General features: G+C 49.3%; 1 protein-coding gene across 4 annotated transcripts in view; it reads left to right on the forward strand.

Moving 5' to 3' along the window:
- The window catches only part of LOC139756564 (homeobox protein abdominal-B-like), a 217,365-nt gene that overhangs the window by 136,839 nt on the left and 64,846 nt on the right, over window positions 1–15,680 (forward strand). For 2 of the 4 annotated variants that reach the window (XM_071676167.1, XM_071676168.1), the window contains exon 3: window positions 4,113–4,748. In XM_071676167.1, the coding sequence (XP_071532268.1) occupies window positions 4,145–4,748 (604 nt within the window). In that variant the 5' untranslated portion in view covers window positions 4,113–4,144. Of the gene's footprint in view, window positions 1–3,874; window positions 4,749–15,680 lie in introns of those variants that run through there. The other 2 variants (XM_071676169.1, XM_071676170.1) reach the window with 2 other exon arrangements.

A 15,680-nucleotide genomic window follows, 5' to 3' on the forward strand; every position in this document is an offset into this window, starting at 1 on the left:
AAGTTCCCTTATCAGAGAATATCACCTTTGAGGTCTATGGCCCGACTCGGCCGTCTTAAAAACAGGGTAAAGAAATATTCCTTATCAAATAATGTATTTGTTCACTTAGGGAAGGGGAGCTCATCTTTTTTTTGTTTCTCACTTTGCCTTTAAGTCTTGATATTATAACTTGCTATCTATCCTTCGCATTTCACCACACTCCTCTCTGTTACTCTGTCCATCTTCCCATCTTCTACTTACCTCTTCTAGTCTGCCATAGTTAGATCCTTATACCCCCCAGTTATCTCCCATCATCATTCATCTTTTCCATTCCCTTTTCCTCTCGCTACTTATTTTCTGTGTGATATTTATTCTATTACACCTCATCTTACCATCTGACCCCTTGATTCATTCCTTATCTACATCTACCCTACCATACCCCCTCTCCACTAGAGGTTATGCGACCCATGTTCGCCCCTTTTTATTACGCCTTATCTTCCCTCTCTATCATCTGTTCTTACCCCATATCTCTCCTCTGTAACCCACTTCCTCCTCCTCCTCTTCCTCCTCCTCCTCTTCTGATTACTCACATTTCGTCTATCACTTTACGTAAATGAGTCTTTGTCCAGCTGAAGCTGTTCCCTTCTGAATTCATCATTGTCTCTCCTTCCAACGCATTTCCATCTCTCTCTCTCTCTCTCTCTCTCTCTCTCTCTCTCTCTCTCTCTCTCTCTCTCTCTCTCTCTCTCTCTCTCGCTCTCTCTCTCTCTCTCTCTCCTCAACGTCAAGCCATCTCGCATCGCATCAAACTGATGTCTGGTTTCGTTCGTCTTTACTAAGCTGACCCTCTTTACTACCAAGGGTAATGTGAGAGCCCTCTTCCATTTCCCCCGTTTCTTTTCCACTCTCCCTCTCTCCTCCTCCCCTCTCCCTACACCCCTATTTACAACCTCCGCTCTTCGCATCTCCCCTTCTCTCTCTCTCTCCCCTTTTATCTCTTTCGTTAAACTCTCCTCAGTCGTGCCTTTGTTGTACAGACCGTTCGCTTTCGCTTCTGTATGTGCTTTCCAGAAGGAAATATCTTTTTTCCGTATGTTTTCGTTCGGTTCCTATTGTTCCTAGTTGACCTTTAAGCGGTTTATGGCCTATGATTGACGCTTAGTCTCCAATATTTTTTTTCTCTCGCTCTCTATTTTTTTTTTCCTCTTTTACCTTATTCCTCTCTCGTGCCCATCTGATTTCCCTCTCCTCGTTTTCTATTCGCATTCCTTTTTCTCCCTTGTGTGCCATTCCTGTCCTCCCTTCCTCCCCCAAGCCCGTCTCTCTGGTTCCTGCCCAATTAGTCCCTCCGTTGGCTTCCATCGCTTCCTGTCCTGATTTTTCACCCTTCTCCCCCAGCTCGTTCATCAGCAAGTCTCTCTCTCTCTCTCTCTCTCTCTCTCTCTCTCTCTCTCTCTCTCTCTCTCTCTCTCTCTCTCTCTCTCTCTCTCTCTCTCTACTATCCCTTCTCTGTCCGTAGGAGTTTGGAAGTTTAGTTTACTATTACTATCCTGCAGCAGACGATCTCTTAGAAGGCCATTAGGTTCCTCTGTTCTCTGACTTTCTCATCAACTCTCTCTCTCTCTCTCTCTCTCTCTCTCTCTCTCTCTCTCTCTCTCTCTCTCTCTCTCTCTCTCTCTCTCTCTCCACGCAGTTATCATCCTTCTTCATGGTTCTTCTTCATCCATTTTCAACTCTCAAGAATGTTTTACCTACCAACCTTCTCTTTCACAGCCCAGAAGTGCATCCTCCGTACGCCCCTTCCATCCTTTCCCATCCATTCCACGTATCTCTGCCTCTCCCATCTCCATGCCTGCCTCCCATTCCTCCCTCTCTGCCCCCCCCAACCCCTCCCATTCGCCACCCTTCCTCCCCCTACACCCTTCCCCTCCCCCCGGGCCACCCACCCACCCACCCTACCTCTGTAACGGAACCGCTCGATAATTTAACGGAGGTCGACTCACTCGCTACTGGAGACCACAGCCGATAACAAGGGGGAGAGAGAGAGAGAGAGAGAGAGAGAGAGAGAGAGAGAGAGAGAGAGAGAGAGAGAGAGAGAGAGAGAGAGTTGATGAGAAAGTCAGAGAACAGAGGAACCTAATGGCCTTCTAAGAGATCGTCTGCTGCAGGATAGTAATAGTAAACTAAACTTCCAAACTCCTACGGACAGAGGAGGGATAGTAGAGAGAGAGAGAGAGAGAGAGAGAGAGAGAGAGAGAGAGAGAGAGAGAGAGAGAGAGAGAGAGAGAGGGTGGTAGTGGTGTGGTGTCGCAAGAGAGTGATGGTATTTAGTGGACGTCACTAGCTGAAGAAGATTCATTACCAGCCACTGGTCGGCTGGTAGACGCACACTCACTGTGTCTTGATCTCCTCCTCCTCCTCCTCCTCCTCGAGAGAGAAGCTGGAAGCATCGTCCCTGAGTCAGTGTTCATCCTCCTCCAGATTCTTGTCTTTTAGTTCGTGTTGATTTCTACTCCCCCTTTAAAACCGACAGAGGTCTTTCCAGAGGGACCTTACAGTTTCACGTGACCTCAATGTTTCCTTCCAATCCAGCTTTATAGGAGTTCCAGAAGATCCCATGTCTTCCAGAGACTCTCTATCGCCCTTCCAGACCAAACCCGTGCTTCTCTAGTTCATGAATACTCTTTGTTAATCAATGTATGTCACCTACGGGACTAACTGATTTGCATTTCTCTGAGCTACTCAGCACTAGTCTGTACCCAATTACATCCCCGCCAATCCCAGCTGAATCACCTTCAAACGCAACGATATCCCCTCAAAGTCCATCCACACCCCCTCCCAAGCTACTCAGGGTCCATGCAAACCCACCCGTATAAGCCTTTAGATTTACCCACATCCTCCCTCCAAAAGCATACTCTAATGCACCTCCCTCTCCTCTCATCTGGACTCGCCAAACCCTCTCAAAACCCACTGAGAATCCCTCCAAACTCAACGTCACCACCACCCTCTCTTCCCTCCCTCCCTCCTCCCACGCCACGGAACTCATGACAACCCTTTCCAAAAACGGGGCCACCCCGGTCCTCGGCCTCCTGCAGTAGCGTGTCTGTGAGTGTCCCGGAGAGAATCATCAACACTTACTGGCGGCGGAGGCGTCACGACCACGGGCCTTTTAACTCCGAAGTGGTGGGTGGCCCCGAGTTGCTCTGCTGGGGCAGGTCTGAGGCTTCTCTCTCTCTCTCTCTCTCTCTCTCTCTCTCTCTCTCTCACACACACACACACACACACACACACACACACTCCCGTGGTGGTGGCGGTGTGTGGAGGGTGTTCTGATGAGCCTAACAGGGGTTGGAGGAAGGGACGACTCTGTTGGAGAGTGACTTGTTATTTTGCTACTGCTTCTGCTTCTGTTTTGGTGGGTCTTGCCCGTGCCTCAGGACCGCGGGGATGGGAAGCACCGCTGCCGCCACCATCGTGGGGACAGACGGGGAAGGTGTTTGGGGACGAGGGGAAGGAACAAGTTTAGAGGTTAAGGTCTAACTCAGGGTGAAGGCTTGGGGGTGAGGTCGCAGGGAAGCGACACTGAGGGAGGAGTGTTTGAGAGGTGTCAGTTGTTGCCAGGTAGACGGAGACACATCTACCGGCTTACAGGTGTGTTATGCCAATCACTGAAAACGGCAAACAGCCTTAATTACTGCATGTAATAATTTGTGTTAGTGCTGGGCCAGGCTGCCGCCAGGGTCGAGGGCAAGGGATGGGAGGGGCTTAAACACGTCACGTGACCAGTCCCAGCCACTGATGTGGCCAGGGAGGTCGGGGCGGTGCTAGAGGAGGCGGAGCTACTCTCATTCGGCGGAGCTAGCGGGAGCCCCGCCTCCCTCGGCCGAGAGAGCGGTGTGCAGCCCAGACAGCAGATAGTGTCTGAGCTCGCCGCGGCCTTAACACACGCAGGCTGTTTTTTGCCGCGGCCGCAGCTCCCGTGCCTAGCGTGCTTTTGCCCCCATGCGGCGGCCGACCTAGTGCCACGCCAGCTAATGTGTGTGTGTTGTTTTCTCTCTCTTTCCGATCGTGTGTGTGACCGCGCGGCATCCTGGCGACGGTGGACTCCTTACCGTGGCGTCACCACCATGCAGTGGTCACCAGCGAGGGAGGAGGACAAGACAGGATGAACGGCTCGCTGTATGAGGACTCGGGCAGTACTCGAGGCTTGGAGCCCACGGGCCAGACACCGCTGCACATCCCGGCCAAGCGCGTGGCCACCACCCTGGCGGTATCCACCTACCCGCATCCACCCGAGTGCCCCGCGGGGCCCGACTCGGGCACGGCGGCCGGGGTCATCAGGCACTCCCACTCCACACAACCCTGGAACTACCAGCCTGACCATGCCGCAGCCACGGCCCCGTTCGACTCCCAGTATGGCCAGCCCTTCTGCCGGGACGGCGTTACCCCCACCTACTACAACATTGCGGATTCCAGGATGGCTGACCGCAAGACTCTGGCCTTCTGGCCCAACAAATACGACTACGCACCGGGGCCTTCTTCCATGGCTACGGAGTCCTGCCAAGCCTTCGCCGCACAGACCTGGTGCAACTACCCTCCCTACGGGCGTGTGGGCCACGTTGACGCCCACGGCCAGCCCGTGCCATACCTGACGGCGGCAGATGGCGCCCCTAAGTCCGCCATGGAGGCTGCTGCAGGATACCCCCACGACGGATACCTGAGGAACTATCCCACTGCGGAGAGCATGCCCCCAGCACCTTACCCGCCAGGTATGTACCAACCACCAACCACCAACCACAACTACCTTGAGCCCCTCCTGTCACTAGAGTGTCCTAACGTTATCCCTTGTCCACACACCCTTGCTGAGGTCGTCGCTTCGGACTTACGTTTGGCTGGCTGGCGGGACGGCTGTGGGAGTGTCCTGTCCGCGTGTACCTCGTAAACCTCATCTTCTGCTGCCTCCCTCTACCTCACACCCGCCATAAAACACCCGTCACAACACTACTGGCAGTCCTCTCTCTCTCCTCTCTCTCTCTCTCTCTCTCTCTCTCTCTCTCTCTCTCTCTCTCTCTCTCTCTATATATATCTTTGATATTTCCATCTGTTCAATGTTGACCTGCCTGACTTTCTGCCTGTATGGGTGTGCTGCCCATGGAGCTTCCAGGAGCCACCAGAGGCAGACAGTGACCATAAGGGACCAGCAGTAGCCGGCCAGCCAGCCAGCCAGATATGCCTAGCCTCCCATTAGAACCCACCAACAACCACGACATTACCATACGTTCCACTTCCTCCTTCGCCTTGTTGTGATGCTGTCTCTGTCTCTCCCTACCTTCTCATTTCATGTTTCATTCTTATTGTCAGGCCTTTTGCTTTTGCTCATTCCTCCTCTCCTCTGCCCCTTTATATTTCTTTATTCTTTCCCTCCTTCTATTTACTCTGTAACATTACATCTTTATCTCCTTCCTTCATTTACTTTCTTTTTCTTTTTTCCTTATTCTTCTATTCTTTTATGATTCTTGCTTTAAGTGTAAAATCTCCTTACAGCTTCTTTCTTCTCATACAATTCTTCTTCTTTCTTTTTTTCTTTCTCTTCTTCATTCTTGCCTTATTAGTCTTTCGTCTTATAGGTTTGTCTGTCCATTTCCTCCTCTATCATCATAAACCAATTTGACCACAAATATTCATCTTTTAATGACATATCTTTCGTATCATCTCTCCCCATCCTCCTTCTTCTCCTTGCTCTTCATCTTCCATATCCTCTCCTCCTCTTCCCCCTCTTCCTTCTTCTCTTCATTCACTTCCCTCACCTCTCCTTTCATCCCACTCTCACCACAGCAGCCTCTCCTCTCGCGTCTTCTCCCTCCCGCTCTCACTGACTCCTACCACTGTTGCCAATGCCAGAGGCCCATAAATCTCCCAGCCACCTTCCTTATGATGTAACTAGCCCAAGTCCTCCGTCTGTAGTAGTTAGTTGGTAATGATGTGTGAGCTCTTTAAGCAGGAGGACAAGCTGACTTGTCTTATCTAATGATCACGTCCTTTGGTTCAATGGTCTTTGCTAATTATTACTTTCAATTAATTGTCATGGTCTCTAATTCATCTTCCTCAATATGCATGACTGTTCTAACGTTTGATGGCTGTTGGTTGCCCCATTATCATGTGGTCATTCGTAGTTGTTGGAGTCGTCTTGTGGATTGTCTCCTCTTATATACCTGGCACCATTGTTTCGTATCCTAACTTGACCCCAACTATACTTTGTACCATGGTCTCGTATCCTGACTTGACCCCAACTATACTTTGTACCATGGTCTCGTATCCTGACTTGACCCCAACTATACTTTGTACCATGGTCTCGTATCCTGACTTGACCCCAACTATACTTTGCACCATGGTTTCATTCCCTAACTTGACCCCAACTATACTTTGTACCACGGTCTCGTATCCTGACTTGACCCCAACTATACTTTGTACCATGGTCTCGTATCCTGACTTGACCCCAACTATACTTTGCACCATGGTTTCATTCCCTAACTTGACCCCAACTATACTTTGTACCATGTTTCCATACCCCTAACTTGACCTCAGCTGTACTTTGTACCATAGTTACATCCTAAACTTGACCCCAGCTATACTTTCTACCATGGCTTCTCATAACTTGAGTCCATCAGTGATATGAACGATGGTTTCGCTTCCCTAATATGCCCAGTGCTTTCGCCTCTTAACTTTAACTTATCTATAAACATCACCATAGTTTCATCACCTAACTTGCTCCTCCCTATCTATAATCAGCAACATGGTTTCGCCCCCTAATTTGTTTCCCCTCTATCATCTACATCATCCTATCCTCTCCTAACTCGACCTAGCTGTAATTTGCACCATAGTTTCGTCTCCTAACTTGTCTCCATCTATAATTCAAGCCGTATTCTCTTGTTCAAACTGAAACCAGTCTATAATTTGCGACCCCACCTACGATTTGCACCTTGGTCTCTCCTCGTGACCTGTTCCAGTCCCCTCCTCCCTCCTTCCTCTCCCCCATCCCTCCCCCTCCCCCCCCTCCTCCTCCTCCTCCTCCTCCTCCTCCTCCTCCTCCTCCTCCTCCCTCCTACACCGCCTATAATTTGCCCTTCTCTGACTTCTCTCGTCTCGCTCTTCTACCTATGATTTACACCACGACCTCACGTTCGTTACATGGCTGGTTCCTTCTAGTATTGGCTCTCATTTCATCTATGATTTCGAAGGTGATTTTCGTTTTCATCCATTCTCTTCTACGATTCATGCCACGCACTGAGGAGGAGGTGCTCCTCCCAGCTGTAACTGATCTACAGTTTACGAGAAGGACTTGAAGTAATTGGTCTCGTTCGTCATTTTCCTGTAATGGTCAGCTGAATATCATCCATCCCTCTTGCGATCCTCCATCAAGAGACACCATACTATTCCTGTCTAACCTTCCTCATCTATAATTACCCCTAATCAAAACTATAATCCCGTAACCAGACCCCATTTGGATATCACACTGGGCTATAACAAGCATCTGTAATTTGCACTGCCTTGTCATATTCCACCTACGCGGCGTGTATAATCGCCCCTGTCATTTATCACTGTCATGTCATGTCATTGAAGCCTTTGGCATCAGCGTGGACTGTGTCATTTGCTGCACCCATGATAAATTTGGAGGAGTGCCAGATCAGCGGGCACACAGGGACGCCCAGGGTAGTCAGGGTTTCAGGGTGGACCTTAGACAGGGGCTCAGGGCCGACAGATAACGAGGGAGGACCTAGCCAAATGAAGATGTTTAGGTGTGTGTGTGTGTGTGTGTGTGTGTGTGTGTGTGTGTGTGTGTGCGTGTGTGTGTGTGTACGTATATGTGTGTAATTACCTTTGTATATATGAACGTGTATGTGTACATATCCCACGTGAGAGAGAGAGAGAGAGAGAGAGAGAGAGAGAGAGAGAGAGAGAGAGAGAGAGAGAGAGAGAGAGAGAGAGATGAGGTAGGTACAAGGGACCGGTTAGTAGGAGTTAGGAAGGGGAATGTGTTTGCTGTGTGCGGATATTAAGGGAAAGTAAGTTGGCTTGAGGCAGGGGTGACTACGGTGGCTGGTGAGTGGACGCCTGAGGCTGGCAACCGCAGCTTTATTGCATCGAAGTCTTGGGTGTGTGTGTGTGTGTGTGTGTGTGTGTGTGTGTGTCTGCTTACCTTTTTGTAACTACCTATTCATAGTGTGCGAGGAGGGAAGCAGGGAATTCTACACTCGTGGAGTCTCATCTCTTGAACTTTCTCTACTATCATAGAGCTTTTTGAACTCGTGTGTACTGCCCACATGCACAGTTTCATCAAGCAGGGTATTTCATTCATCCACGACTCTCATACCATTAGACACTTATCATTACACCACCTTCAAACACCCTTATTCTAACACCATTTCTGACAAAGTTCTTGCTTGATTTCATGTTATGGTCCTCTGGTTGTTCTCTCCTCGTGTCTTTCGAAAACCTCTTCCCTGTCGACCTTATCAAACAGGTTTCGATACGATGGTTGTCATCAGGTACCCCATACTCCTCTTCCATGGTAGCCACATCTCAAACCTCTTCTAACCTCTCTCTGATAACTCAGGTTTCTCACAAGTCTGCTGTCATCTTTGTTGCACTCCTCTAGACCTTCTCTGTTAGTTCTTTTGTTTCTTCAGATGCTGTGAGCACACTTGAGGACCACGCTGTGATCGTGGGATGTAAACAGCTTGCTGGAATATTTGCTTATCCACATACTTAAACTGCTATTCTGTTATTTGACAGCAGACAGTTAGTCTTCTTTGCTGTTCTCCTAAAATGTACAGTAATTCTGGCGACAGTCTGGGGACGATGTCTTCTCCCACGTCTCTTTCTCAAGCAAATTCCTGAAGCTGATTTCCTGTTGAGTAATTCATAAGCTGGCCATCTTTCCCCATGTCCCGTCCTCATTACTTTACATTTATTCGGTTTGAATTCTATCCATAATGTATTAGGCAAGCTCTGGAGTTTGTTTAGGTTCCCTTGTTTGTTTGGGTTCCTCGTAGGGTGATCCAAGCCCTCTTCACTCTTCATTTCCTTCATGACCTTGGCATTCAGGTAGGATGCAAACCCTTCTGGCAAGTCATTCTACAGAGATCGAGAAAAGCAATGGTCTCAGAACAGATCCCTTGGGCACTCCATTTCGAAATGATTCCCTTGACATTTGCCTTTACGTGTGTGTGTGTGTGTGTGTGTGTGTGTGTGTGTGTGTGTGTGTGTGTGTGTGTGGTGTGTGTGTGTGTGTGTGTGTGTGTGTGTCTGTGGGTGGGTGGATAAACATGCTTTGCATGTTCATATGGCGATCGTTGTTTCATACACATACATACGTAAACACATATTCAGCAACAACACACACACACACACACACACACACACACACACACAACTCGATCACAACACGAAGCTAAAGCCGATATGACTGATACCAGACCACGGGGACGCTCCCTCAAAGCACCGTTGCAAGAACGTCGCTCAAGCAAGGGCCAAGTCAAGCTGGCCCCTTATCATTCCCTCCTCTCCTTCCCAACGTGCAGCCACAAGGACCAATCAGGACTCGACTATTGCTGACGAGTTATTTATCTATCCCCGAAACTGCTGACGGACGGGGCAATTAATCAGCAATTTCTGCTGACGACGCAGGAAAGGATTCGAAACATCTGCTGTAGACTGTGCTGTCCTTCTACCAAACCATCATTGCCGGGAGCTGGGCTATATATCACACCGGTTGCTGACATCGTCTGACACTTGCCCTAATGAGTTATTCATTTTTCCCTGATTGATTAATTGATCAGCTCTGCTCTGATGAATTATTCGTCTTTTCTGATGATAAATTGGTTGATCAGTTGATCCTGTGTTGGCTTGGATGATGATTTCTGGACAGTTTGGCCCGAGAGATGACGCATCGGATGTTTTCCATCGTCGTCTGACACTCCTGCTGACACTGAAGGGATATTCATACGTGATCGTCGTCATCAATCGTCAGCATAGTGGATGAAAGTGAGGGAATAGCATAGGACTGACAGTGATTTAGCCAGAAGGTGACACATAATTGATGGCAGTACCCGGCTAACAGTACGAATAGTACCATGCAGCTGACACTGATAGCATGATGATAGATGGCTGACTGTTATCAGATAAGACTGAGGCTGTCAATCAAAGTGGAACAACGGATACTTGTGCATATCAATAATTCATATCTGAGAGCCAGAAGATGATAGATCATGGCGTTAGCTGACAACTACATACAGTGTCGAGTTTACAGCTAACATTTTTATATGATGGTAGCTTATCAGCTCACAGTGACAGACAGACAGACACAGAGGCCAAGATGATAGATGCTGATAGATACTATGGTCAATACTGAGCTCATGAATACCGTACGACTGACACTGCTGACACTGTTGGGGTGCTTACACTTGGCTGACACCGTGTTGCACTATATGACTGACATATATGTATAATGGGAGGTCATTGCTAACGTTTTGTATGTAAGCTGACATTGGTGTCTTCAAGGTCGTCTGTGTCTGACCTCGTTATCAGGATGTGTCCTCCTGACAGTAGGCCACTGTTAAGGTAGTATATGGCTGACACTAGACACTATATAGCTGACAGTAGTTTAACACGTTGCTGACGCCAGTATACAGTGATAAGGCATGGTCGACCTTGGGCCAATCTCGACCCCAGTTCACTCTCAGATGATGAATGACGGTGGCTGACACTCCAGCAAAAGCTGACTCCCTGGCTGACTGACAATTCGACACCGTCAGACAGGAAGAATTCCTGCAGCGATGTGCTGACGCAGAGGGCAGCTTGTGTTGTAGTGTTTCCTGACGGTCGGAGCTGACATCACGCTGACGTTGGCAATGAGGAAGTCAGCTCTGAGGGTTCATACTTTGAATGTGCTATGAGAAGGTTTCTCACATCATCTCATGAGTTGTGTTGTGAGGTGGAAACTGGCGCAGAGAGGTTAACAAAGATAAAGAAATGTGAGCAATGCAAAGCAGAGAGAGAGAGAGAGAGAGAGAGAGAGAGAGAGAGAGAGAGAGAGAGAGAGAGAGAGAGAGACCACACAGACCCATGGTCCAAATGAGGTGGGTTGGTCTTCTAATTACTAGATCATACAATGAAAGAAATAGTCCCCATAACAAGAGTAGAAGAAGAATACAGCAAAGTAAAGGCGACTGTCTCTCACCACCCTCAGAGAGAGAGAGAGAGAGAGAGAGAGAGAGAGAGAGAGAGAGAGAGAGAGAGGGAGGGAGGGAGGGAGGGGGGAGGGGTTGGGTGTTGGGGGGGGGGAGGAGAGCTCTTCTTTCGTTCTTGCAAGGTGAGTGACGTCATGAATGACCGGAAATGAGTAACTGGTGGTTAGCGAACTCAGCCACAACCAGATTGAATAGAGGCAGCAGTCAGAGGAGCCGCTGTGTGTGTGTGTGTGTGTGTGTGTGTGTGTGTGTGTGAAAGCCAACACTCGATCAATCATGGAGATTCAATGATAGGCATTCCTGGCGCTGTGAATCATCATTAGGCAGGGAGGAGAGAGAGAGAGAGAGAGAGAGAGAGAGAGAGAGAGAGAGAGAGAGAGAGAGAGAGAGAGAGAGAGAGAGTTACGAAAAGGGGAGGTGGGGTGGTGGGTGAGGGTAATGGCAAGGGGAGGGAGGGAGGAGAGTAATGGTAAGAGGAACGGGTGAAGTAGTGGTAAGGGAAGGGGTGAGAGTGAGAGTGAGGGGAGATGAGGTGAGGGTATTGGTAAAGGGAGAGTGAGATTATTGAAGAGGGGAGGGGAGGTGAGAGTAAAGGGAGAGGGGGTAGGACTGGTGGTAAGTGTAGGAGATTTAGAGTAATGGAGAGGGGAGGGAGAGTGAGAGTAAGGACAGTGGGAAGAGTGGAGGAGAGTGGTGGTAAGAGAGGGAGAGTTGGGTGAATGTAGTGGTGAGGGAGAGGTGGGTGAGAGTAGGAGTGAGTGGGAATGTAGGCAGACACGAAGGGCTTTTTACTTCATCAGTGAATGTCTTGCCATTTCATGAATTAGTGAATGAGTGTGTGTGTGCGTCGCGCGGGTGCATGTCTATGTGTGTGTGTGTGTGTGTGTGTGTGTGTGTGTGTGTGTGTGTGTGGAGGAGTACGAGGTTATATGTTAAGGGGTGCAGGAGGAGGTCGTATGTTGAGGGTGGTGGTGGTGGGAGAGAAGGTCGTGTGTGTGTGTGTGTGTGTGTGTGTGTGTGTGTGTGTGTGCGGGGTGAGGGTCGTGTGGGGGCAGGAGGGGGTGATGACTACAGCGCTGAGTCGAGGTACCAACAACACTGGCGGGTTTCGAGTTGAGGCGGCACTTGCTATAGGCTGGCCACCAGGCGAGAGAGAGAGAGAGAGAGAGAGAGAGAGAGAGAGAGAGAGAGAGAGAGAGAGAGAGAGAGAGAGAGAGAGACGATCCACGGAGTGGTGTCCGTACAGCCGGCGTCAGTACGCGCCACGCTCCTTAAACCTCACAATAAGTACAACCAAAACCCAGCCCGTTCAGTATTTACCTTGCGCCGTGCCACTAGAGCAAATAAACAAAGACTTGTGTGCTGTGGGAGGGGAGGGGGAGGAGGTTGGGGGGGGAGAGAGACCTGGCGGTGATGGCGGTGGAGTGGTGGTGCGTGTGTACTGGGGGGGGGGAATGATGGGGGGGTGGGGGTTCGATCTCCCCACACCCTCACTCCCCACACACACACACACACACACCCACCCCTTGCGACATATCTGTTGCTTGTCCACACGCACCGGCGGAAGCCACAAGAGGACATGCCTAACTTAGAGATTACTTCATCGTTAATCCACCAGACTGAAGTTCTCCGAGTCAGTTATTTGGTGGCTGGAGGTTCTCTTCACTTGGTCTGTTCTGTCGGTGCCTCGCCTGTCACCCAGGCAGTCATCTGGCACCTGGGAATGCCAGTGTACACTAACGTGTTCATAGCTTCCACCGTGCACCATTCTTTTATTTCCTCATTAGATTTCCCAGTTACTTTCTTGTAAGTATGTTAAGTAGGTGTATGTTTTGTTTGCTGACTGATGGATGGAGATTCCGAGACATTAATCTCACTCATCGATGGAGATTTTGAGACACAAGTCTGACTAATCGTTGGTGATACAGAAACATTAAACGGATTGATCGAGGGAGATACGAAAAGTTGAAGTTCTGTTCGAGTTTACGTCAAGAAACTGAAGCTCAGACGAGATGGTAAGACGATAGGAGATGGAGGGAATGCGTAGATGGATGACGTAACCCTGCACAAGAATCCTTCACGTGAAGGAGATGAAGGATATGGCCTCGTTGAGGGCGCTCTTAGAACCCTTATGAATTAATCTGTAAGGTCTTCATCACAAGCCACTACTTGGTAAGTAGATTGACCATCAGTCGTTAAGGGCCTCATCATCAGCTACCACTCTCACCGAGGTCCTCATTACTAGTCGATGAGGCGCCCTCACCACAACAGTTAAAGAGTCATTAGAACCTTCTTCAGTAGCGCGCAACAGCTGAAGCCCCATACCTACAACCACCTATCGCAGAACCACCCACCACTACCACCAGTCGCTGTGATCCTGACCACGAGCAACTGGTCGCTGAGGAACTTCCTAACAGCCGTCAAGTCACTGAGGCCCCTGACCTGCGCCTCTCACAATTCGCTAAGGTTCTGCAGGACTCCTCCACCCAGCAGTTATCTCAGATACGTCTGCCAACATCGAGGCGCTTATCATCCGGTTGTGTCCGTCTTCCACGTACTACATAGCGTCGTGCATTGGACGGGCTCTGAGGTTAGAACCAACCCTGCCTGTGCTTGGAAGTGTCAACCGCCTCCATCGCCTCCCTTGGAACCTGCACCTATGCGACCACCTTCCATACCCGACGACGCAGTCTTCGACCTGTTCCAAGTGGCAGTTACTGCCAGACAAGTATTCCAGGATATATATATGTGTAGGAAGATCGGATGATAGGTGGAACTGGGGCGGGTGTGTCGGGGTAACGGGGTCGTAGATAGCGGGGCCGTCGGGTTGGTGGTGGTGGTGAGGGGAAGGAAGGCGGTCAGCAAGGAGGTCTGACGTCTTCCTCAGTTTCATGTGTGTGGCGGAGTGAGAACTGGTCATCGCGGTGCTCTTCACACACACACACACACACACACACACACACACACACACACACGTCCCCCTTCTCTCTCTCTCTCTCTCTCTCTCTCTCTCTCTCTCTCTCTCTCTCTCTCTCTCTCTCTCTCTCTCTCTCACTTGTTCTCTCTCATATCATCTTTCACTTGATCATCTTATCGTCTCGTGCGGAGGAGTGTCTCACTCTCGTCCTCCCATCCTCTTGCTCCTCCTCCTCCTCCTCCTCCTCCTCCCCTTCATCATCTTCCCTTCCCTTTCCTTCTACGTATCCTCCTACACCGCCCTCCTCCCATTCCTCTTCTTCCTCATTCCTCTACATCCCAGTTTATCTACGACAGACACACGGAAGCTGTGTGTATATCTTTACACTGCATTTCACCTTCAAATATTCTTACGTTTGTGTCGTTCACCAGTGCGTTTCAGTCTATCCTTAACGAAGGCACGAGCGACGCCCCCATAGATGGCGACTCTAGACCATGGCTCCGTAACGGAGAGGGTAAACAACCCTGTAATTAATTGCAGCTACGATCGTCTCTTAACAGCTTGGCGTGCAGCAGAGGAAGTGGGACTTTTTCTTTTTCTTTTTTTTTTCCCCCTCGTCTTCCTTGCCGCCTCGATCGCTGTGTCTGGAGTGTTTGTTTGTTTTTACCCTTCGTCTGCCGGGCGCGATTTCTTTCTATACTTAGTTACCGATGGCGGTCATTAATCATGGGTTGGGGATGGGGGGGTTATCACAGGTGCTCAGCCTGGCGTAACTCGATCCATTATGCATCAAGAGATGCACTAACGAGGTAGGGCGGTCTGTGGGATGGTGAGTTACCAGACAGGTTCTTCTTCCTTCCTTCCCTCCTCTCCTCCTCGTCTTGAATCAGAGTTCGTGATCGATGGTCTCGACCAGAGCCTCTCAAAGCTCTCTCTCTCTCTCTCTCTCTCTCTCTCTCTCTCTCTCTCTCTCTCTCTCTCTCTCTCTATCTATCTATCTATCTATCTATCTATCTCTCTGTGAGTTCACGGTATCTTCCAGTTACTCTAGGAAGATCGTAGTTCTTAATATATATATATATATATATATATATATATATATATATATATATATATATATATATATATATATACTGAAATCCAAACAGACGCTTACTCGGCTTTTGAATTACCACACCTATGAGGGAGAGAGAGAGAGAGAGAGAGAGAGAGAGAGAGAGAGAGAGAGAGAGAGAGAGAGAGAGAGAGAAACATGTTTGTTATTATTCTTTCTAATGTGGTAATTGCCCAAGAACAGCATAAATCAATGTTTGATTATTTGGACTACATCAAGTGGAGTCCACGATAGGTGAGGAGGAAGACGATGGTGGCTGGGGCTTCAGCAGAAGATGGGAGGAGGAGGGAGCTTCAGCAGAAGGTGAGAGGAGGAGGCAGCTTCAGCAGAAGGTGGGAGGAGGAGGAGGGAGCTTCAGCAGAAGGTGGGAGGAGGAGGAGGCAGCTTCAGCAGAAGGTGGGAGGAGGAGGAGGGAGCTTCA

The sequence above is a fragment of the Panulirus ornatus genome, chromosome 22 (genome assembly GCF_036320965.1).
Source record: "Panulirus ornatus isolate Po-2019 chromosome 22, ASM3632096v1, whole genome shotgun sequence".
Lineage (NCBI taxonomy): Eukaryota > Metazoa > Arthropoda > Malacostraca > Decapoda > Palinuridae > Panulirus > Panulirus ornatus.